This window comes from Notothenia coriiceps, unplaced genomic scaffold (assembly GCF_000735185.1).
Source record: "Notothenia coriiceps isolate Sejong01 unplaced genomic scaffold, NC01 NC01_scaffold00024667, whole genome shotgun sequence".
NCBI classification, from domain to species: Eukaryota; Metazoa; Chordata; class Actinopteri; order Perciformes; family Nototheniidae; genus Notothenia; species Notothenia coriiceps.
The window spans coordinates 3,899,944-3,922,651 of NW_011357368.1; the positions used below are offsets into that span (position 1 = coordinate 3,899,944).

The 22,708-nt window shown below is 40.0% G+C and overlaps 4 protein-coding genes across 8 annotated transcripts; 3 read left to right on the forward strand and 1 right to left on the reverse strand.

Moving 5' to 3' along the window:
- The first annotated feature begins 67 nt into the window (after window positions 1-67).
- frmd4bb (FERM domain containing 4Bb) lies at window positions 68-6,528 on the forward strand. Its single transcript, XM_010782488.1, has 10 exons — window positions 68-205; window positions 428-561; window positions 749-865; window positions 1,561-1,789; window positions 1,871-1,924; window positions 2,054-2,201; window positions 2,420-2,587; window positions 2,736-3,490; window positions 4,462-4,600; window positions 6,174-6,528. Exons 1-10 carry the CDS (start codon window positions 103-105, stop codon window positions 6,208-6,210), a joined length of 1,884 nt encoding a protein of 627 aa, XP_010780790.1. The 5' UTR covers window positions 68-102; the 3' UTR covers window positions 6,211-6,528.
- Window positions 6,529-7,802: 1,274 nt separating this feature from the next.
- Window positions 7,803-10,612, forward strand: lmod3 (leiomodin 3 (fetal)). The gene is made up of 3 exons (XM_010782487.1): window positions 7,803-8,223; window positions 8,360-9,982; window positions 10,214-10,612. The coding sequence occupies exons 1-3, from the start codon at window positions 7,936-7,938 to the stop codon at window positions 10,259-10,261; spliced, it is 1,959 nt and encodes a 652-aa protein (XP_010780789.1). The 5' UTR covers window positions 7,803-7,935; the 3' UTR covers window positions 10,262-10,612.
- A 303-nt stretch (window positions 10,613-10,915) lies between these two features.
- Window positions 10,916-15,442, reverse strand: arl6ip5b (ADP-ribosylation factor-like 6 interacting protein 5b). The gene is made up of 3 exons (XM_010782495.1): window positions 15,114-15,442; window positions 14,269-14,486; window positions 10,916-12,263 (listed from the first exon to the last, which is right to left on the reverse strand). The coding sequence occupies exons 1-3, from the start codon at window positions 15,293-15,295 to the stop codon at window positions 12,088-12,090; spliced, it is 576 nt and encodes a 191-aa protein (XP_010780797.1). The 5' UTR covers window positions 15,296-15,442; the 3' UTR covers window positions 10,916-12,087.
- LOC104955224 (NEDD8-activating enzyme E1 catalytic subunit) lies at window positions 14,662-22,023 on the forward strand. Of its 5 annotated transcripts, XM_010782490.1 has the most exons (18): window positions 16,093-16,156; window positions 16,259-16,297; window positions 17,296-17,419; window positions 17,595-17,675; window positions 17,773-17,855; window positions 18,109-18,189; window positions 18,297-18,340; window positions 18,770-18,834; window positions 19,034-19,189; window positions 19,600-19,702; window positions 19,832-19,942; window positions 20,106-20,159; window positions 20,879-20,915; window positions 20,994-21,075; window positions 21,173-21,273; window positions 21,346-21,409; window positions 21,510-21,564; window positions 21,661-22,023. In XM_010782490.1, the coding sequence occupies exons 1-18, from the start codon at window positions 16,137-16,139 to the stop codon at window positions 21,747-21,749; spliced, it is 1,389 nt and encodes a 462-aa protein (XP_010780792.1). In that variant the 5' UTR covers window positions 16,093-16,136; the 3' UTR covers window positions 21,750-22,023. The 5 variants fall into 5 exon arrangements, with proteins under 5 accessions (XP_010780796.1, XP_010780792.1, XP_010780793.1 ...); XM_010782494.1 differs by lacking the exons at window positions 16,093-16,156; window positions 16,259-16,297 and adding an exon at window positions 14,662-14,779; XM_010782491.1 differs by lacking the exon at window positions 16,093-16,156 and having other exon boundaries at window positions 16,259-16,321.
- The last annotated feature ends 685 nt before the right edge of the window (window positions 22,024-22,708 follow it).

Genomic DNA, 22,708 nt, shown 5'->3' on the forward strand with positions numbered 1-22,708 from the left:
CAAACATTTCCCAAATTGGGATCAATAAAGTACATCTTATCTTATCTTATTTTATTCTTTTAGGGTAAATTAGTAACAGCCAGAAGTGTGGAGGAAATTGCCATGGATCTCACGGAGCACGGGGGAGCGAAAATCAACAGACTGGGAGACGCAGGCCTGAACAAAACCTTAATCACAGCCAGCAATGGCAGCCTGGTGTCTACAGGTTGGTAATTATATCACTTCATGAAGCAAGGGTCTATTAAGTTCATGTTTGTTTAACCAAAATCATTATTATCATCTCGGATCATATCCATGCTCCCAGGGATCTCTGATTTTAAAAAGTAGAGGTGTTATATTAGAAAGTCAGCTCACTGTCATGACATAAGGGTTATTTTCAGATGTAAGCTTCATGTTTGCAGGAATAGTAAGGATGTTGTTTTCACAGGTTCTGCAGACTCTGAAATGAGTGAAGAACAGAAGAAAGAGAAACTCTCTGATCTAAGGAAAAAAGAGCAGGAGATCCAAGATATTCTGTCCAAGAAAACAAAAGAACTGAAGAAGATTTGCTTGAGAGAGGCGGTGAGAAATCATTTTGTATAACACTTCTTCTGCACTGGTGCTACATTTAACAAGGCACATACACGCTTTTCTAAACAACCATATCCCTTTAACTGAACTCCCCTTATTAAGATTGATGCTTTCTGCTGTTACACTCAGTTCAATGTGTTGTAAGTATTGAAGGGAACTCGTTGTTTGTGTTTTTCAGGAGATCACTGGCAAGCTGCCGAAGGAGTATCCCCTCTCTTCAGGAGAAAGACCGCCACAGGTCAGACGGCGAGTTGGCACTGCTTTCAAATTGGATGACCTGTTCCCCTACAATGAGGTCTGTGTTTAACAGTTTATTGTCTATATGATAAATGTGACTTTAAAGGATTATCTCGGTGATATTTTACTTGTAGTTCTCTACAATCAAGCAAAAATGATCACAGCTAACAATTCATTTATTAACAATTAACAATCCTACTTGATATGGCTTATTCCTCTCTGCCATGGAGCAAAGTTGTTGTCTATTATTAACTATTAAAAGTGCATCCATGAGCAATGCTGCACTGTTCTGGTGCTGCAAATACTTGCTTGCACACCACAATTGACTGCAGAAAAAAAAAATGTAAGTGACTTTTGCTGCAGTAATTATGTTATATTCTCCTGAAATTATAAATACATTTGTATTTTCTTTAAGATAAGTACTTGGAGCAATGTTAATTTAACTCTCCTTATTAAATCTTTTGACATGTATTACATTTTTTTAAGCACCAGCTGCGGCTTAAATGTTGTGCACTAAGCTACTAATTTGCTTGACATGACATTATTGCATCTACAGTGTGAGGAAAAAATATCATAAATAATGTCATCTTAAAAAAATGACTGATTTAGGTCCTCACCTCAACTTGACATGGCGACCTAATCTGATTAACTTCGTAACACATTTTAAATGATTAGGGAAAAAAGGTGACAGCGGTAGTTATCATGTGATTAAACTCTGATTTACTCATTGTTATCTTTTGGGGTTTGCTGCAGGATCCCATCCTGAGGAACCTGGAGAGCAGATTTGCGCTGCAGCAGAAGATTGTGGAGGCGGCCAAGAAGCTCGCAAATGAAGGAGAACTGTGCAAAACTGTGAAGAAGAAGAGGAGAAGAAACTGTTTGGATGCCATGCACAAATTGCAGCAGATTGAGGATGAGATGAACCAGTACCGCATCAAGAAGGGGAAAAAGCCCACGCAGCGGGCCTCGGTGATCATTGCAGGTATGCTGCAGCTTCATCTGTTTTAAGGATGATTAAGTTGTATGCACAGTAAATGGAGAGAGCTATCTTCTCTTTTTCCAGATGAACTCGTCCGTTCAGACTGCAGCTCGCTGGCTAGTCTCCCGCTGGATGATGGTGAGTCAGACAACACACATTATGGTGCATTAAAATCAACCTGCTAGACTAGTATAATACAAATCATTGAGACTACTTTTAAAAGAGGGGGTGTCAGTTTTGTTAACAGTGGGTTTCCTTTGTGTTCAGATGACTTGGATGGTGTCAGTCAGAGGCCACGCTCGCGGTCCGTCCAGGGTTCCCCTCAGCTCAGTCCGATGCGATCGCTGGGAATAGAATATGATGTAGATAGACGTGGATCTCCGAGGGAAAATCATCTAAACAAGAACCACAGCAGGTTTGGAAACGCATTTACTATCCCTCTCGTGCGAAGTGTGTAACTTGTTTTAAAAACCTTTGATTTAATTTAAAGGATGTTCTTAAAAGAAAGCAATGATATCATCATTTGGCAGGTTCTGTAATATTTGCCATGTCATGTTTGCAGCCTCATTCCTTTCCTCACATGTCATACCTTTTTTCCTTTTCTTTTTTGTTATCCTCTCCATACCCTTTTAGACTAGCTTTTGAAGGCCAGGATGCTTCCCACTACCACCAGAATCCAAGAGAGGTCTCCTCCACCCACAGTAGTCCCTATAAAACCCTTCCCAGACCTCTTAGAGATCCACGCAGCATGCCTCCCACCCCGGTTATGACCCGCAATGCCTACAGCAGCAGCCAGCTCAGGTGTGATCCGCTGCGCCAATTTATTTCCTTTTTTTCATTACCCTTATCCCCACTTCCCTCTAACCTTTACCCAAAGCTGTCATGCAAACCCCTAACCTTTATTTTGATGCAGACATCCACAAATTAACTATAGATGTTGCTTCTCCAGGTCCGAGGGGTCTCCTCATTGCTTCAGGCATCGAAGCGGGAGTCTGGAGTCGCAGCCTCGGCTAAAAAAAGATTCTGACTCAGAGAAGCCAGTTTTTATCTTGTCACCTTCCCACCGCAGCAACAGCACAGAGGTGTTGGAGGATTGTTCGTCCTACACCAGCCAGTCCAGCCTGGACTACTGCGGGGCGCCCAACTCCCACTACAGTACGCTAGACTCCCGAACCTCAACCATGCATCGTCTCCACAGGAAGGTGGAGGTGTATGGAAACACCGGGAGTATGCCCAACTTGGTCCAGCACCCCTCTGGTTCTAGTTACTCATGTGACACCTCATCACACTATGCACCCAGTGCCTACTATGTGGACATGGAGCCTTACGCTAATGGTGCCTACGTGTATGAGAATGACGTGGAGGGCCACTACAACGTCAACCCTTCCTACCAAATAAATGGGTACAATGACAGATACAGGACTTACAGCAGCGACCGGGCAGATAGTATTTCCCAGAATCCCTACGCTACAGTGAGGCCGCCGCGAAACAGAGAGGGTCCCAGAAACGAGCTGTTGGCTAAGAACATGCAGAAGGCCCTGGTGGCGGAGCATCTGAAGGGCTGGTACCACCGAAGCAAGGGCCCTGGGGTTGGAGGGAGGGGGATGCTTTATGATTTTGACAGCGGCTCTCAGCTCAGCCTGGGATACCAGACCATGCCAGCAGCTTTCAGCCACTCCAGCAGAACCACCTCCTTTTCTTCAGGTGAGATTATCACTTTGAGCAGTTTAAAACATTTACATGTATTGAAAAATATTTATCGAAATAAAACCTGTTTCTGTTCTCTTCACAAGTGCATCAAAAATGTATTTATATCTACTTTTTCTTTTTAACACAGGCCAGTAGGGTCTATGTAAGCATCCTGCACGTGATGCTTGTTTTTGTTCTATATACTCCCTTATCTAAATTCCTGCTTAAAAAGCAGCTGACATACTCAATACAATTGTAATTGTGTGTGTTTCAGTCGAGAGTTTCATTTTTTTATCGTTCAAAATGTTCCCAAATTGGGATCAATAAAGTTCTATCTTATCTTATCTCTTTCCAGGATGCCAAGACGTTAAGTCTTTGACTGTGACTGTGTAAATGTAATTGAAAAACACTAGAGGCAAGAACAGTCATAGTTACAGTAGGAAAATCATCTTTGTTTTTAGGAAACATAAGTGCTTGGTGGTTTATAATGCTGATCCACCAGCCCACAATATAAATATGCGGTAGGGCTATTAGTCGACTTTTTATTCAACATAAAAACGTACTGTCATGGCTGAGATAGTGTTTATTTGCTTAATACAATCTACTGTATCTATTAGATGGATATTTTCAGAATTGGAATAAAAGCTTGTTTTACCTTCTTGATTTAAAATAATTACGATAAAAATAAAAACTGATTACGTTTAGTAAAACAGACATTAGATGCACAAATTGAACTTGTCATTTATTAAAAATTATATTACCAAGATATTGGACCAACAAACAGAAACAAGTTAAGCAAGTTTCATGTCTCCATGTAAAGTGGCAGGCACAGGACTGTAATGACATATTCCAGCAGAATCTTGTGAAGGGTAAACAGTTTGTCTTGCAGTAGTGACATAAAGATAGATTTAAGAGTGTTTCCAATAACAACAATTACTCCCAACTCCAACATTAGCTGAGTGTTTTTGCCTGTGTCTTGTTTGCAGTGTCCTCAGTGGAAAGCGCAGGCAACTGGCGCAACCAGCTGGCAGTCGGCCTGACAGATTACGAGACACCCGACACACCTCAGTACACACACCCTGCAGCGCCGGCTTCTCCGTACAACCGCAGTCCCTCACACAGCAGGTGAGTGATGCACTTCACTTTCCACACTGAGCTGTGGATGCAACAGGGAGTTAGTCAGTCACCAGGAATTAAGGGGATGTTTAGTTTAATTATTAGTGCAATGAAAGTAGAAGTACTGGTTGCTGTCTAAAGGATGCAATAATTAGCCTACTTTTGTCCCTGTTGATGTTTAGCAGCAGGTACAGATGTCAGTTCCTCTCCTGTTTCCTGTAATGCATGCTGCAGTTTGAGGCCTTTGTTTAGTGTGCTGCTCTGCCCTTGGATAAACATCACATTGTATTACTGTGTGACGAGGTTTTATCTTATGTAACCTGAAACTATTTAACAAAAAAAAAGTAGAGAATGTAATCATGAGGACCTTCTTTCTTTCTTTCTTTCTCTCTCTCTTGACTTATGATTAATGCTCATGTGTGCAGATTTCCTCCAGAAAACAAAGTGTCTGAAACAATGCCTAAAAAATCAGAGTCAGTTGAGGTGGTTGGCTCTGAGGCCGCTAGTACAGATGAACCATCAGACCACCTTTCTAGCACTTAAGGGTGAGACCAGCGGACTGCTTTGTGTCGTGGTGCCAGTCATCTCCATTTGACATCCCATCTTCATTCGTGTGTCACCTGTAGCTAGTTTATTCAAGTCATCCACATTTTCATATTGTGGTTTCGAGATCACAGCCTCGCATTTGCACAAAAATGTACCACTCATTATGTTGATGTTCTTTCACCTGACAAACAACCCTCAGGAATGTCCTCTTCGTTCTGTATATCACATAATCAAACAATAAGAGTGAGCAGCACTGTGTGGCTGTGCTTCAGCAGAGCAGTGTTTTGAATGTAATACTAGGTCATTAGGACAAATACAACATGCTATTCAGAACATGTAGGCCTACTATCTATTGCGGTCACCATCTTATCTTAGCATGCTAACTTTAGCTAATTAGCACTAAACACAAAATAAGGCTCAGGGACTGTCATTCATTTTGCAGATATTTGCTCATGAAACCAAGATGTTGGGCATATACACTTTTTCCCCTGATGCATCACTGAAGCAATAGCAATTCAACTAGAAGGGGAAATGAATGTCAAGAAATGTCACTGAAGGAGTAGCCCTGGTAGTATAGGGAGTATCATTAAGGCTGAGTCCTACTGTAGCTGCAGCGGCCCATGTTTGAATCCAGTCCTTGGAATAAAGCAGGAATGACAAACAAATATCATTAAATATCTGGAAAGTTCAACTCTAGGAAAGTTCAGGGGGTCACTTAAGTCGCAAGGCCTTATTTTCAAGGACAATAAAAGTACAAGGCACATTTTCATGGCAATCCATTTGTTGACATATTTCAAGCTGGACACAAGTGGTGTACTGACTCTTGCAGCTTAGCAAGGCTAGAAACACAAGTTCATGAACCCTAAATCATGTTGCATGCCATCACAAAGTACTGTGGGCTTTTTGATGTATTGCATTTCCATTCCTGAGTTTTCTTTTTTTCCACAAACAGCAGTCACTCACTTCTTGTTTAACTACTACTCCAACAGTTGAGCTACAGTCAGTTTGACATGTTCTTTTCTCACTGCCTGCACAGATTTCACATGGATGGAAGCTACATGGGCATCCACTGAAGAGGACCAAACCAAACTTTGGCACAAACAAAGCCATGGCCAGCAGCACATGAAGGAGAAGAGGCTGAAACATAGGCTGGACACACACTTTTTGTTTCTGCCTAAACCCTGTCTTGGAAGATGTTTCGTGTGTTTTCAGCAGAGTCTATGTGTACGCTGTCCTCATGTTAAACCTCTGAACACAGTGATGACACTCTTGAATGACTTTTCCCATGTGCCTTGGATTGGATGGATTGTACAGGCAGATGAGAATGTGTCAAGGAACTTTAAGATGTTGCACAACCACACTGGATTCAAACCCTTTTGTGTTTTAAAGAGGAAAAAACAGGCGACATGGGTTTTTACTGGAATCCAACTCCATGTGGAACTAGCTACCGCATTATACAAAACAGTAGGTTATAGAATAAAATGTTTTTCACCACTTTCATCTCAGTAAAGTAACATAGTCTTAATTATAACATCCAAATAGAAAACGAACATGTTCCCAATGTGACATTACAAGAACCCATTATTATTAGGCTGTGTATTTGATGACTTAACATTTCTTCCTTTCATTTAACTTTTTATTCAGATGTATTATGTCAATATTGTTTATAAACCATTTTGTCTATGTTGGTGGCGTGATGTGTTTTGAAATGCATGGTAAGATTTTTTTAATTTCATTTACAAGAACTTCTTTTTATATTAACAGAAGACCACTGCCGTAAAAAAAACCCATATTCATGTCTCGTTTTCTCACATATTTGTACAGTCAGTGTGTAGTTACATGTTAGATGTTGTCATAAAATATTTTCCACTGGGAACAAGGATGTGAATAAATACATGTGACCGACAGAAGGCTGTTGTCACCTTCATTGAGAGGTTTGTTTGGGGGGTAAACAACCGGGTCAGGTTCTGTTATTGAGTACATGAGTAAAACCTTAAAGGTATAGCTAAACCAACTAACTTTTGGTAATCACTTAGTTGCTGAGATTTAGATGAGAAAATCGACACCACTAACCTATCTGTCAATCAAAGATATGAAGCCAAAGCTAGTAGCCTGTTAGCTTAGCTTAGCATAAAGACTGGAACCAAAGTAGCATTTAGCCTGGTTAAGAGATAAGAATATTTTTCAATAGGTCAAACTCCTCTTATAATTTTACTCCTAGATTTGTATTTCTTGTATAAATAATCTGTAAAGTCATGGCACCAGGTAATTTAAACTAGCAACATTTAAAACTGCTTTGAGTAATGATCTAAAAAAAACTCTGAGAGAAGAAAATGCTTTCCCTACAATGTTAGTATCCATTTCCCTATTGAGAAATTACTTCTTGATTACCGCTTCTGGCTGGATCTCATTTGTTTGTTGTGCAGCGCTTCAGAGGTTATGAGCTCTGGGAGACGGGGAGGAGCTGTGCTCGCCACCGGCCCCGTTTAAATGGTCCACCTGCTGCTGTCAATCCCACACTTTTCCTGAAGCAGCTGTCATCCCAAAAGATCCTGACAGCCAGGCCAGCTGGGAGCAGGGGCTGAAAGAAGAATGTAGTTTGCTCACTGCTTGTATTTTAAATATCTTCCATGCCTTTCACAGTGTTTAATTTTAGACTCCACATGCGGCAGGAGCCAACAGTTCCTAGCTGAAGTCAAAGTCAGAGGCTTCTCAGTTCGCTCTGTCCTGAGTCATAGATTGGACATAGCCTATAGGTTATACTTCATTTTTGATTTCAGTAGAAGAAAGAAGCAAATATGTCAAACAGTAAAGACCTTGAGGATCTCAATGAAGAGGATATTGATGAGGATGAACTTCTTGCTATGCTTTCGCCAGAGGAGCTTAAGGAGCTCCAGAGTGAAATGGATGTTATTATCGCCCCAGATGAGAGGGTACCGGTGGGCCAGAGACAAAAGGACCAGACGGAAAAACTTCCAACAGGGACGTTTGACCACCGATCGCTGGTTGGTTACCTCTACTGGGAGAAAGAGTCCAACCGTATGCTAGAGGAAGAAAGATTGCCTACTACTCTGCTGCCCAGTGAGGTAAGAGGTCAACATCTCAAATGGTTGGGTACAGATCAATTTAAGATATTGTACTGACTTAAGAACCATACAGTCCCTACTTGGTAGATGTTAAAGGCAGGATTTCTAACTTTTGCCTGATGTTGTTTTTAATCAGAGAACTTTAAGGGAGGAAAAGGAAAAGAAAGAAGAAGAAGAAGAAGAAGAAGAAGAAGACGTGGTGGAGTATGAAGTGATAGAGGAAGTCATTGAGGAAGAAGTTGTAGATGGTACAGATGGAGAGGAAATTATAGAGGAGATCATTGAGGAAATTGTTGAAGTCGTTGACGAGTCGGATGAAGTAGATGAAGCGGATGAAAAGGAAAAACTAGTGGATACAAAAGATGAAGAAGAGATAAAAACAGAAAACCATGAAAATATAAACAAGCATGTAGATCATCTAGACACTAACACGGAACATTTATCGGAAAACAATACAGATGACAATCAGCCTTTATCAGACACAAAGGAGAAGACTGAGAGCGTAGCCCAAAGGCCCGGCACATCACAAGTTGAAGAGAAAGAGGAAATTAAAACTACAGAGTCTTCGCTTCCCAAAGAGGCAGCAGAGGAGCCGGAGATAAAAGAAATCAATGATTTGCTCCCGCAGAAAGAAGAAAGAAAAATTAACAAATTAAATATACCGAAGCTAGCATTCAATAATATAAAAATGACATCAAGACCCTCAGGAAATGAGACAAACTTGGAGACGACTCTTGACAAAGTCCGCAACAACAACCCCTCTATCACTGAGATTAATTTAAACAACATAGAAAACATTCCCAAAGAGATGCTCTTAGACTACGTCAACGCTTTGAAGAAGAACAGACAAGTGAAAACATTCAGCATAGCCAACACCGGTGTGGATGAAAATATATCTTTCCACCTGGCTAACATGTTACGAGAGAATCGAAGCATTACCACTTTGAACATCGAGTCTAACTTTGTAACCGGAAAGGGCATCGTGGCCATCATCCGCTGCCTCCAATTCAACGAGACCCTCACAGAGCTGCGTTTTCACAACCAGAGGCACATGCTGGGTCACCACGCAGAGATGGAGATCTCACGCCTGCTCAAGGCCAACAACACCCTACTGAAGATGGGCTACCACTTTGAGCAGGCGGGGCCCAGGATGGTGGTGACCAACCTTTTGACCCGGAATCTGGACCGCCAGAGGCAGCTGAGGAAGGAGGATCAGAAGCAGCAGCAGGCCATGGAGCAGAAGAAGATGATGCAGATGTATGAGAACAGTCTAAACCTGCCTCCTGGTTTGCTTGAGATGCTCGGGTATGTACCGTCTATGGAACTCCTGCAGGAGCACGGGTTTGTCCCCCCCTCGTCTGAACCGAGCAGGGAACCTCAAACGCAGCGCGAGACAAAACAACAAGAGCCCCAGAAGAAGGTGAAAAAAAACAGCACTCCCAAACAACCCAGTGCCGAACCAGCAGGCTCTTTGAGGGACGTCCAGCTGAAGAGGACTCCCAAGAAACGTGACCCTTTTCTGGACCTGGACCCGAGGGATAACAAGAGACCCCAGCCAGCTCATTTCCAACTGAAGAAAACTCACCGGGCGATGGATGTAGAGGATGGAGAGGTGATAGATGAAAGACCAAACCTGACTGAAGTGATTAAGACTTTGAAGCCCGTCCCTCGCAAACGAGAGCCAGCTAAAATTGACTTCACACCCCGTGATAATCTGCTGAGTGAAATAAAAAAGAGCAACGTGGCGTATCTGAAAAATGTGAGTATACAAGAGGTTGTAATGCGAGCTAAATTTGTGTTGATCAGTAATTTAACCGTTTGAAAATGTACTGTTGACGGTGTTACATTTCTCAGATCAGAAGAGTGTGTGCCATATGAATATATTCTCTCACTTGTTTAAAAGCGTATAAATTGTTGTCTGTGTGTTGTTGTGTACACCTTCTGGAAATCTTAATCATCTTTTTATTATTTTCTTTGTCGCTGCTTGCAGGTGCCGCTCCCCAAAGGATTGGAATCGGCTGAAACAAGTCTCTTCTGAGGCTGAAACTGTTGGTTTTCTTCACCATAATGTGTGTTTATTTTACATATATTATATAATTAACTGCAAAATAAGAGTGAAACCATACTTTTATTACACAAAAATAAATATTGGATGGTTGTTATTCCACTCTTGTTAGCACACTAAATGATGTTGCTTTAGTAACTTATAAAAAAGCTATAAATGAGTAAGAATGCCCCATATTAAGCTTTTGCCGTTGCTCATATATTTCTTGACATTGCTTGTTAAAATAAATGTAGGTTTATAGGTTTGTTTGATTAATGTTGGATGTACTCTCGAGCAATCCTGTTCAATATATTTACTTTTTGTTATAAAAAAATCTTCTCTTTGCCTGGGTTTCTCTTTCTTCCCTTCTTTTTCATTTGTATTATAAGGAATATATCTGTGTCCAAAGTAAATGGATCCCCTGAGAATCATTGCCGTTCAGATTTTAGAGTTAATTAGTCAAACTGAAATAAGTTTGTATAATCCACAAGGGGATATTCATTAGGGTTATAAATAAGCTTTTAATTTCAGTAATATTCTACAATCTATCACTTTGTTTCCCACAGAGATGTAACCCAAATAAAGCCAAAACAACTGTGTTTGATGTTAAATATATTTCTATACCTAGAATGAATAGGGACAAGAATGCAACATAAATCAGGTTATCTTTATTTCTATATAGGACTGCCATGTTTTAAGTCAAGTTCTGTGAATTAATCATCACTGTCAAGAATGAAACAGTTGCATAACATCAGAACATATATAATTTAGCATCCGTGTAACATAAACAATCTTCCTGAACTGCCATCTGTGAAAGTACCACAAACAAACAGCTAATCTGCATATATATAAAAGCAACAGGAAATTGCTCATACTTTCAGTATAAAACAAACACTTAACATTACAGATGACACACTGAATTTGGAATTCCTATTTTTTTCAAACCGAAAATGGATTTCTTCCTAACAGGAAACGGGGAAAATAGGGCAATTTTATTAATTTAAATATGATTGTATCCCGTAGCCATTTTATATATTTCCGCATGCCATATCATGGAAATAAAGACGCATCAGAATCAACAAACATGTACAAATCATGACATAATATTCAAACAATAAAACTGCACTTGCCATTCATTTTTCAATATTGCATAGCTTTGATCAGAACACTCAGGCCAGCCTGCAAGGTCAAGAAGTGTGCACACACATCTTTTGAGATTAGGAATATTTAAATTTCCATGACCACATAATTCTTTCTACAAACAGGTCTCATATCAGTATTCAGCTCCTGGAGTGACACAACGGTAGTTATTGCTGTTTAATAAGCATTTAACAGTTCACTGGGTGAATCAAACATGCTTGTTTTGAGGTAGCAAACTGCAAGCATCTGATTATTTTTTTAAACAAACACAATTGACACTAGACATTGTGTTCAGACATTCTGCTTCATTTTCTGAAATACAAAGTCAGTCGTCATGTGGAACAAAGTGCGTTGTGGACAAGGATAATAATGTGTTTTAGGAACATTAGTTTTTTTTACAAATGAATGACCTTTGGTAACTTTTTTTTGGTGCCCATTGTCTTTCAACATCCAATCCACGCTGTGATTGTGCAAATCATGTTATAATGTTACCATCTATCTGTGAGTAAAGTATAAGAGAATTAAGTAAACCAAAATGGATATAAAATATGGGAATGCCAACATCAGTAACATGACATGTTTACAGGGTAAAAAAAACTCCACACATGGGACTATGCTAAGGATGTTTTAATCCATGCTGTATGATACCAACTCCCCTTGGCACACGTTTGATTATAGCCTTAATCTTTCATTTTGCTTTCAAGGAAATCCTGAATCTTGTTTATTTTCTCCTCCTGCTGATCCAGGAGATCCATGATGATGCCCATGGGGGTCTTCTTCAGCCCAACACCCTCAATCTTGTTCTCCATTTTGTTCTTCATGTTGCGCAGTCTCAGAGAGGCATGGATCAGAATTACTACATTTAAAAAAAAAAAACAACAACATGTGAGGTTTTAGATATACATTTCAGTGTCTCAACCTTAATATCTGATTTTTAACTGGAATACAGCTAAGGAAAATAGGAAAACTAAAATGTGTTACTGTTGCAACTAAAGCAGGAGAAGGGGTCAAAGTGTCTTTTATTCCCATGGCAGGCAGATACTGAGTGCATGACATCAGCAAGTAAATGTAGTTGTGTCCAAATCAACAACCCATAGCAACCCCTCAACACAAGCCGCAGCAGGCAGGCCTCTTGGGAAGCGATCAAACCGTTTCACCTATCGGCCATGATGTTGGAGTGGCTACATTTGCTCTAATGATCCAACCAATCCATTAACTAAACCACCCTGACTCAAAATGTGTTTAGCAGGCTGAAGCAAACCCACAATCATTCATCTGAACGACAGTACAGCTCGATGTGTAATGCTGACTTTATTTTTGCAATCTGTGTCATGAGTGAATGCCTGTCAGTAACACTGTACATGCTGTTCAATCCCTACAGTGAGTCAGAATGAGAGTTTGCTTGGAAAAACTTGTTCACCCACAGGAAAACCTCTTTTACTCAACCCTGTGTGAGTCACCATCTTCCCCAACAGTTTAAAGGTCCCATGTCATGGCCATTTCTACTGATCATAATTCCATTGTTGAGGTATACTAGAATATATTTACATTAGGCAATTTTCCAAACTCACATTGGTTTTCTTATACAGCATCTCTGTATAGTATGTGTATTCACTGAATTTCACTCTCTATCCTAAACGCCTTGTTGGAGCTCCTGCCCCCCCCCCCCCCTCCCTGTGAGCCCAGTGTGCTCTGATTGGTCAGCTCGCTGCTACGAGGAGCTGACCGTGCGAGCTGGCTTACTGGTGTGGTTTCCTGCTTGCTACGAGACATCGCGAATGGACGCGGGAAGGGGGGGGGGGTGGTGCTGAGAGGGCTGCAGCAGCTCAATCTGCGAGGCTCCACTAGCGCCCGCATCGCACCCCCAAAGGCAGCGCACCTACAGTGTAAGCACACCACAGTTTCGCCGCTCTGCCAGGCTCCACCATCACCCCCCAAAAGAGTGTGTGCGTGTGTGAGGAGCTCCAGAGATTGGTCCATTTGGACCAATGGGTCCATTTGGGTCGTCGTAACGTCACATGCATAAAAACCTTCATAACACACAAGGGGACGGGTAATAACCGGAAAAGCATGACACGGGACCTTTAACATATAACATTAGCCAATGACTGTTTTGGATATACCGTAGGGAACGAAGGTTATAATTTTAATCAGGTTAGGCCAAGCACTAAATCTATAATGATGCGCACTAGTGTGTATGAATGAATGAGTGAATTAATATCTGTGTCACATCTGTTAAATGAATGTGTTGTGACGTGAATTGCTTGTAAAATAACAGGTGTCAAGCAGGGAATTTATTTGATGCCTTAAAGTTAGCAAATCTTTTGTATCAAAATCGCAGAGCATACAGAAGGAGAGAAAGGAATGTGTGTGTGAATACATCTAATTGTACAAGAGCCATGCCCTAAAACCACAAGAGGGAGTGTGTGGGAACCTAAAGAAAACAATGAAGAACGACACAGCTCAAAGTTTCCATGTTATATTTTGTTGTGTTCGTGCCTTTTATTTCCCAGGTCAAGCAGCTACAGTAGAGATTGTGGCAACAATGGCAAAAACCTTTTTTTCTTAAAGAACAACATCAAACTTGCTCAATATTGATCTTGGAAACAGAATTGTTGTGTTGTCACATGACAACAATTCCATATTCATATGGTAACAATTAAAATCCATCTCCTGAACAACTCAGCAAACTTGCACCATGGGAATTTATAAGGACATTAAATAGAGCATATATTTCGTATTTATATAACATTTGGGAAAGTGAATGTAGTGCACTGCATGATAAGGAGGGCTCTCTGACAGCATGAATAAGATGTCTTCTTTGAAAACTTATTTTTTTGAAAGTAAACAACGTGACTTACACAGCAAGGGGAAGGTGATGCCAAACATGAAGACCAGGACGCCTCCACACAGCGACAGCAGGAAGTAGCTGGTGCCCATTACACAGATGACAAACACCGATGGGTTCTTCTTCTTGAAGTTCTTCACCATGGCCTGGTTCTCTCCGGCCCACACTGAGCCCATGAAGACCAGAGCCACCACAACTCCTCCCAGAAACATGCCAAATGGGTTCAGGAACCTGAATATTGTAACAGGAAAGTGGCATATTGTACATGAAGGTGTTGGCATTGTTTTAATAGCACAACCTAGTGGTAACAATAACAATTGCTAACATCCTGACAGCTGGTATGAACCAAAAGAGGGCATATGCCTGCATTAAGGCCTGTACTAATCAATACATCATGAACTATTCAAAGACAATTACCAAACCAGCTTGAAAGACGCACAGAAAATAAAGACATTCTTGAATTGATAACTGACGGTAGGAGATCCAAGATCCAATGTAGCTTCTCAAACAAACTTAAAACCTCGGTAAGTAACATTTATTTTAATACACAGACTACAGAGACGAAGGGTGATCACTTGCAAACATCTAACGTTAGCTCAAAAGTTATTATTTAACTGATAGTTGATGCTACTGAATATGTGGACATTTAAAAAGAAATTTGCTATAGGCCTAGAAGAAGAAATATAAAGGCTTTAAATGGAAGTGCCTCAAAGATCGCCTCAACAATACAATAGTTACAGAAATAGTTACAGAAATAGCATCAGTGGTCATGGGCGTGGTGGGTAGAAGGTATGCAGGCTAATTACACACCCAACCATAGATGCTAGCTAGCCCCTTTAGCATGCTACCATGACTTACCCTACAATGAGGAAAACCACCACAGCCGCCGCGAAATAATTGGTCTGGTAGTACATCAGATTACTGATCACTCTGTTGTTCCACTTCGTTAAATCTCCAAACTCGGGTTTGGCGAACCGGTCCGTCCCGGGGTAGAAATCATCCCACTGTCTGAGGGGTGCAAGCTCCATTTTGGCTGTCATGTCTTCAACGTGTAGTGAAGTGACTATAACAGCATACCCACAGGAGCTAGCTGCGTAATATTTTTGACAGGCCAGCTGATCACCGTCTTAACAACAAGGCGTACTCTCGCTCGAAATCTCACGAGAGCTAAAGTCTCAAGCGTTTTACACTTGCGTTCTAGAATGCGCAGATTTCCTTGATGATTACAGTGTACACATAACATTTAAAAAAGAAGAATGATCATATAGGGATTTAAGAAACAATAGCTGGAGTTGTTTATTTAGACAAATACAATTAAAAGAACACCAATACAGGTTTATTTGTTAAAAAACATTTAACTTATTTTCAGTTATATATTTTAACATTGACGTAGCTATGAACAATAGCAAGCTTGTTTATTCAGACAAATAAAATAAAAAAAATGGAATACTAAAATATACAAATACGTACAGGTTAATTAGTAAAAACAAGATTTATTAGTTATTTTTAGGGGAAATCATTGATATTTAAATGTATTTAAATTCTTAAATGTAACCTTTTGTGAATAGGCTACATACAATATTTAAGGTTTTGTGTTCTCTTTTTTTCTTATTAAATCACTTAGTTGTATCAGTATTTTGTATGGCACAATCTAGCACATTTTATATATATATAAATAACATTTGATTCACCTTGTGAACTCAATATATAATCTGACACGAGACCTTTACCTTAAACATGGACACATTTAAAGATCAGTTAGTTGGGTTCGAGTAGAATAATACATTGCTCCATATGGCCTTTGGGTCCTTTGCGCAGAGTGTGCATGTTTGACCCTCGGAAACATGGCAGACACAATCGAGGACATGGGACCGTGAAAGTATGGCGGATGCCGAGGAGCCGTAAGTCTCAATGGACTAAAAACATAATTTAATCGTAGTTTAACCCGCGCCGTTTGTCGTTAACCCGGCATGCTTGAACCCTGTTTTACTCTGTTCTTGCAGGGAGAAGAAAAGAAGGCGAATAGAGGACGTGACTGAGAAGTTAGTGACGAATGCTAAATAAAGGTCTCTGACTGGCAGCAGGTTTGAGCCGCGACTGCTGGGCCAGGAGACATGTAAAATAAAACATTTCTGCAAGGGACAGCCTTAGAAACCCATCTGGTTGTTTGTAAAATGTCTTCGTTTACACAGCGTATCCATTCACAATACCAAACATAACGCAGACACCCTGCACTGACTGCACCAATCCTGCATCCTCCTTACAAGGCACATCCGGAATAACAATCCAACTAAAACTTTGTACGAACTTCATACTACATACTAACCCTAAACAGGTTTTGAGTATGTAGAGCGCAAAGCAAACTCAAACAATTAAACATAACATTACAACATGTGATACAAACATGGCCCTCAATGCAATGCACAAAGTACAAATGGAGCAGCTACTGAAAGTGTATGAAACATCAAGTTCATATGATAATGACAGTCCAAATATGCATATTCATGTCTAACAAGTCAGGTATTTACAATGTTCCTGTTGGTATAATCCATTAACTATATTGATTTCTTATTTTTAAATGCAAGTATAGTTCATATTGCATTCAATTGGTATGTATTGTGGAAATGGGACAAGGCACCTGTTAATGAGGATTCTCAGGAAAATGGGATTTCTTAATAAACTTTGTTTGCAGAAGTATTTACTACTATTTCCTATGTAGGATACAATCTTGTGGCCTCTCAATGCCTTGTGGTGGTGCTGACTAACATTGTGGGAACCACTATCCAACCAGACAGTCAAAACTTCTAAATTGTGTAATCTCAAAATATTAAAGTTGTCTTCATTTAAATAACCAAACTATCCACAAAATAACAGTTTTAAATGCTGCCAACTGCTTTCTTTCACAGCCTTCTTCACACATCCTAGTTACAAATGTGTGTAATAAGTGGATTATGGCATTTCTAGAGAAACAAGTAGGCAGAAATGTACTGATCTAAGTTATGGTGCAAGGTCAGTATATCTCAGTGTGTTGTGTGTCCAGAATGGCTGTAGTTGGAGGACACGGGGACGCTGGTTGCGACTGGGATGGCCGGTGGAATCATGTGAGGAAGTTTTTGGAGCGACCTGGACCGTTCACCCATCCTGACTTTGAGCCAAGCACTGAGGTAACCGAAATACTTTCATAGCAAAAGATCATAATAATAGAGATCAGTATTTTAACATCTTAAACTGAATCAGTTAGTGAGAAAGCTTATATATTTACATTGTCTAGTGACTGAGATATTTCAAATCGCAGTATATTTTCATTTCTTTATTATTGTGGTGTTTCTTTTATCTCAGTCTCTACAGTTCTTGTTGGAGACGTGCAAGATTCTTGTCATTGGTGCAGGAGGACTTGGGTGTGAACTCCTCAAAAATCTGGTAGGAAATACCTTTAATTTATGTTAAATGGACTTACTTCTGAAGTGTAAGCTGAGAAATCAAATGTATTTGCTTTCTAAATCTTGTTGTGCTTTAGGGCCTCTCTGGGTTTCGTCTGATTCATGTGGTCGACATGGACACGATTGATTTGTCCAACCTCAACAGGCAGTTTCTTTTCAGGTAGGCTTTTCCTCAATATTACAGTTTTCACAGTAGTGTATTATTTAAGAAATGCATTGTGTGGTAAAAAAATTAATTAAATGATTTAATGGTTTTAACAATGAAGAGTACATGAGATGATTAGCTTATAGCCCTCGATTGAAAATAAAGGAAAAATACCATGTCCTCTGCAGCTGAGAGATTTAATCAATTTAAATCAAATTAAGCATATCAAATGTCCTCTAATTAATAATAGTTTTTTGCATCCAATTAGGCCCAAAGATGTTGGACGACCAAAGGCAGAAGTGGCTGCCGACTTCATCAACAGTCGTATCCCTGGATGTAGAGTTGTCCCGTATCCTTTCCATCCACGGTTTTCACAGCTGAAAAACATATCAGATATAGTTTACAGTGTATAAAATATCTCAACTGTGGTATTTTTTCCTTATAAATAACATGCAGTCACTTTAAGAAGATCCAAGACTTTGACGAGTCTTTCTACAGGCGTGAGTGCTTTTCTTACTGTGAAGCCGACAATTGCACAGTCACCAGCCACAAGGATCTCACACACACTACCAGCCCCAAAACAGACAGGGCAACAGAGCCTAAATACACACACACTAATCAGCAATTAGACACAGGTGGGGGGGGGAGGAGACAACACAGGGCACCAGATACACACAATCAACAGCAACAGACCTAGGGAAAGGGGAACACTTTTCAACATAAAACCAGCAAACAGAGACAGACAAACTAAAAACACATACCGATGCACACACTACATACATTTCGCCACCAACAAAACTACACAATTCGTAACGGAGGCCGAGATCTATGGCCCCAAAGATCACCTCTGTTACACTTACACAATCTATACTTCAGTTTAGTTTACAGAGGAAGTTTGTCAGAGGTTTAAAATGCTCATCTTTTCCCAGAGTTTCACATCATCGTCTGTGGACTGGACTCCATCATAGCCAGACGCTGGATGAACGGGATGCTGGTAGGCAAAATATTTGACCTTAATATACCTCTGCATATTAGGAGGGTATTAGTGTAACTAGTGGTGAGTTAGATCAGTGTTGGGGATGTTACTTTGAAAATGTAGCAATTATGCATCCTATCAAACTATATGTAAAATTTGAATTACATGTAGTTCAGCACTCCCCAGCACTGGCAATGATTGACGTTACCTTCTCCAGATATCCCTCCTGAGCTATGAAGACGGAGTCCTGGACCCCAGCTCCATCATCCCCCTGATAGACGGAGGAACGGAGGGCTTTAAAGGAAACGCCCGGGTCATTCTGCCCGGCATGACCGCATGCATCGACTGCACACTGGGGCTGTACCCGCCACAGGTCACTATTCGTCTTCTAGTTTCACATACAAATATTTGTATGATTAGAGAAAAAAACAATTCTTCTGTTATTTGAATCATAAGATCTGTTGTTGAACTTGTCTTTTGGGGGGGAGACAGCATCTGTGGTGCACAGGAGGAGATATTTAACATTTCCATCAGCAGCAACAGCTGTTAGTTGGGGGGGGAAGTATTCATAGCTGCCACCAGCACAGCAGTGACTATTTAGCACTTAAGATCTTATCAAAACACAGAAAATAAACTATAAAAACAGTAAGAATTGTACTTCCTCATGTAACTTTATAGTTTTAATATTGTAGCTGTTTGATTTCACTGTGTAGAGCAGAAAATGGGCTTCTACCGCTCCTATAAATGCATTTGTGCTTGACTTAAATGTCTTTCTCTCCACAGATTAACTTCCCCATGTGCACTATTGCGTCAATGCCTCGGCTACCAGAGCATTGCATTGAATATGCCCGAATCTTACAGTGGCCGAAAGAAAAGCCATTTGGAGGTAAGCTCACATGTTCTTACCTGTTTTTAACAAATCTAATCACGTTACTTAACCTTCGATCTGTGCAAATTATTACAATTACATCACATAACAATTTACGCTAACTACGAGAGTCTTTTCCTCAACCAGATACCTGCTTAGATGGAGACAATCCAGAGCACATCGCGTGGGTGTTTGAAAGAGCCCAAGAAAGAGCTGCAGAGTTCGACATTACAGGAGTGACATACCGACTCACTCAAGGTGAACTTGTAAATGTAAAAGACAATAATTTATTCAATGCTAATGTAATAAATTAGCTAGTTTTTCCCTGATAATGTGTTTCATTAAAATGGACTACTCTCGAGTTCACAAGTATGTATAACTGTGTGCTGGAATTAAACGTGTGACTGTTTTTGTGCGACAGGAGTTGTGAAGAGGATCATTCCTGCTGTGGCATCGACTAATGCTGTCATCGCTGGTATGACACTCTGATGTTTTTGAGGCCTGCTGTTCAGACATGTTGACAGAAAGGAAATACATGAAAACATTAATGACGTATCTTTGCTGCAATTTCAAAATAAGTAGGCTGTTGGCTAAGCCCCCTGTAGTTACGGATACTATTACTGTCAAGCTAGCTGAAATGTTGTTGTAAATTGATGCAGACATAAAACACGCTTCTTATATCTGTGCATCAAACTATTCCTTGTAGTTATATAAGGTACTATTTAAGTTAATTAAATAGTACATTAAAGAAAGTTACACGGTTCAATTTATTCCTTACTGTTTTGCTTGTGCAAAAATGTGTTTGACATGTGAAGAATTCATTATTTGAGAAGCCTGCTGTATCTAGTTCCAGTTGTGGACATTTCTTTTTGGAGAAGACATTCAATATACAGTATATTGTATCGAAACAATTGCATAGTGCACACAACTGAAAGTGGCCCTTTGATGCTCATATTCAGGTTTATATATATTTTTTTCTCATACTGCCTGTGTGCTGCAGCACCTCTTTTTACCCTCTGTCTGAAACCAGAGTCCAGTCTGCTCTTATTGGTTAGCTGGCCGGCTCTATTGAGATTGGCCAACCGCTTGGAGATCTCGCAAGCCAATAGAAGCGCTAGTGTTACATAGTTACGTCTCTATTTTACAAAAAGCATAATAAGGCCTCTTTAATTTTGTTTGTGTTTTTCTCCTTAGCTGCCTGTGCCACTGAAGTTTTTAAAATTGCTACAAGGTAAGAAGCAGAATTTAATCTCTCAGCCCAGTTGATTGGTCAAATGAACATCCCTTAACCTCAGATTTTATTTTTTAGCGCATATATTCATTTAAATAATTACCTGGTCTTCAATGATGTGGACGGACTGTACACCTACACTTTTGAAGCTGAACGAAAGGTTTGTTGTCTCAATAACCGATACCACCAGTGACCATGTTGTCAGCAATCGTTGTATTCACTGTGTACGGAGAATAATAATCATATTTGATCGGCAGGAAAACTGTTCAGCCTGCAGCCAGGTGCCTCAGGATCTCCAGTTCCCTCCTTCGGCCAAATTACAGGAGGTTTTAGAGTACCTAACAGAAAATGCCTCTCTGTAAGTATTTGGAATAAAACACTATACTACACAATATACTACACTGACTGATTAAACGTTCATTCTTTACAGACAAATGAAATCTCCGGCTATCACCACAACTCTTGAAGGGAAGAATAAGACGCTGTATTTGCAGGTAATATACATAATTGAGTACCTGAGAATGCTGTTTGATGTTTTGTCAGCTACATTTCATTATAAACCACAATTAAACTACGAAAACATTTGTATCCCAGTCTGTTAAATCCATCGAGGAACGTACCAGGCCAAACCTCTGCAAGACTTTGAAAGGTAACCTGAATTATTCCCTGTCAGTCCTAAGTGAGTTGTAGCTTCTGACTATCTTTGAAACCTATCATATAAAATGATTTGTCTCTCCTGTTGCAGAGCTAGGCCTGTCTGATGGACAGGAGCTGGCGGTGGCAGATGTCACCACACCCCAAACGGTTCTCTTCAAGCTCAATTTCACCACCTGAACACTCAGCACTGATGTCAAAGTGACTGCATCCGAATCCAAACACTGGGTTTCTGTGATGTTGCAGCAGCACATTTGATACCACGATGTAGATATTGACTGAGGTCTGACCTCCAGGATTGAATATGAAGTCCTTACCGATTTTTTTGTTCTATTTGTAACGTTGTTAACTTAATGATGTATATGTGATGTTTTGACTTCTGTTGTAGCTATTTCCCTGTCAATCTAATGAGAATAATAATCTCTAATAAAGTTGTATTATTGTGGTTATAAAGGTTTCCTCTTTCGCCAGATTGTTTGGTAACATCTGTTTACTTAGAAGCAATGAAGATAAGATTGACCTTTATTTATCCAGGGAAATTCACTTGTTATGGCAGCAACAGAATTGAAAGGATGCTTCACTGGTTATCTTTAATGTATCAAAAAAGCAACTAAACATAGGAAGTCTTAAGTAAAGAACAAAAAAACAAAAACTAATATCCTTGTTATATTGAATTTAAAAATCTTAAATTAGTTTCAATCTTCTAATATGAATCACTTAGCAATTCAAACTATTTTATGAACAATTAATGTACGTTTCTAGTGAGACTTAATTAAAAAACCAATGATACCTCAGTTTTATATTTAGTTTGAGTGGTGTGATTTGCTTCATTAGTGGGTTTGCAAAATAAAAATTTCATTCCGGGAGCTTGAACCAAACAAACAGGGTGTGTCATCTCACCTTTGCTGTTTGGCAAAATGACAGCCAAATACTAATAATAAAAAAAGCTGTTTTTCAAATGTTATCTTAAGGGGAAGGCATGACATATCTCGTGAGAAGATTACTCGGCCTCTCCGTTTCTCCCTCTGTCCGCTTTGTGACATGTCGCTCCGCACTTTAAGCTTCTTATGGCGCTAATGAAAGTGGCCGCACATTGTCCGGGGGACAGATGGTTTCTCTCTCTTGATTAAGTTTTAAAT

Bases quoted from the DNA above. Each gene is read 5' to 3' on its own strand.
- lmod3 (XM_010782487.1), top strand. From the start codon at position 7,936: ATGTCAAACAGTAAAGACCTTGAGGATCTCAATGAAGAGGATATTGAT. The intron at 8,224-8,359 runs GTAAGAGGTCAA...GTTTTTAATCAG, and splicing joins CTACTCTGCTGCCCAGTGAG to AGAACTTTAAGGGAGGAAAA. The intron at 9,983-10,213 runs GTGAGTATACAA...CGCTGCTTGCAG, and splicing joins ACGTGGCGTATCTGAAAAAT to GTGCCGCTCCCCAAAGGATT.
- LOC104955224 (XM_010782490.1), top strand. From the start codon at position 16,137: ATGGCGGATGCCGAGGAGCC. The intron at 17,856-18,108 runs GTAGGCTTTTCC...GCATCCAATTAG, and splicing joins AACAGGCAGTTTCTTTTCAG to GCCCAAAGATGTTGGACGAC. The intron at 21,076-21,172 runs GTTTGTTGTCTC...TTTGATCGGCAG, and splicing joins CTTTTGAAGCTGAACGAAAG to GAAAACTGTTCAGCCTGCAG.
- arl6ip5b (XM_010782495.1), bottom strand. From the start codon at position 15,295: ATGACAGCCAAAATGGAGCTTGCACCCCTCAGACAGTGGGATGATTTC. The intron at 14,487-15,113 runs GTAAGTCATGGT...TACAATATTCAG, and splicing joins GTGGTTTTCCTCATTGTAGG to GTTCCTGAACCCATTTGGCA. The intron at 12,264-14,268 runs GTAAGTCACGTT...TTTTAAATGTAG, and splicing joins CATCACCTTCCCCTTGCTGT to TAATTCTGATCCATGCCTCT.
- frmd4bb (XM_010782488.1), top strand. From the start codon at position 103: ATGGATCTCACGGAGCACGGGGGAGCGAAAATCAACAGACTGGGAGAC. The intron at 1,925-2,053 runs GTGAGTCAGACA...CTTTGTGTTCAG, and splicing joins TAGTCTCCCGCTGGATGATG to ATGACTTGGATGGTGTCAGT. The intron at 2,588-2,735 runs GTGTGATCCGCT...TTGCTTCTCCAG, and splicing joins TACAGCAGCAGCCAGCTCAG to GTCCGAGGGGTCTCCTCATT.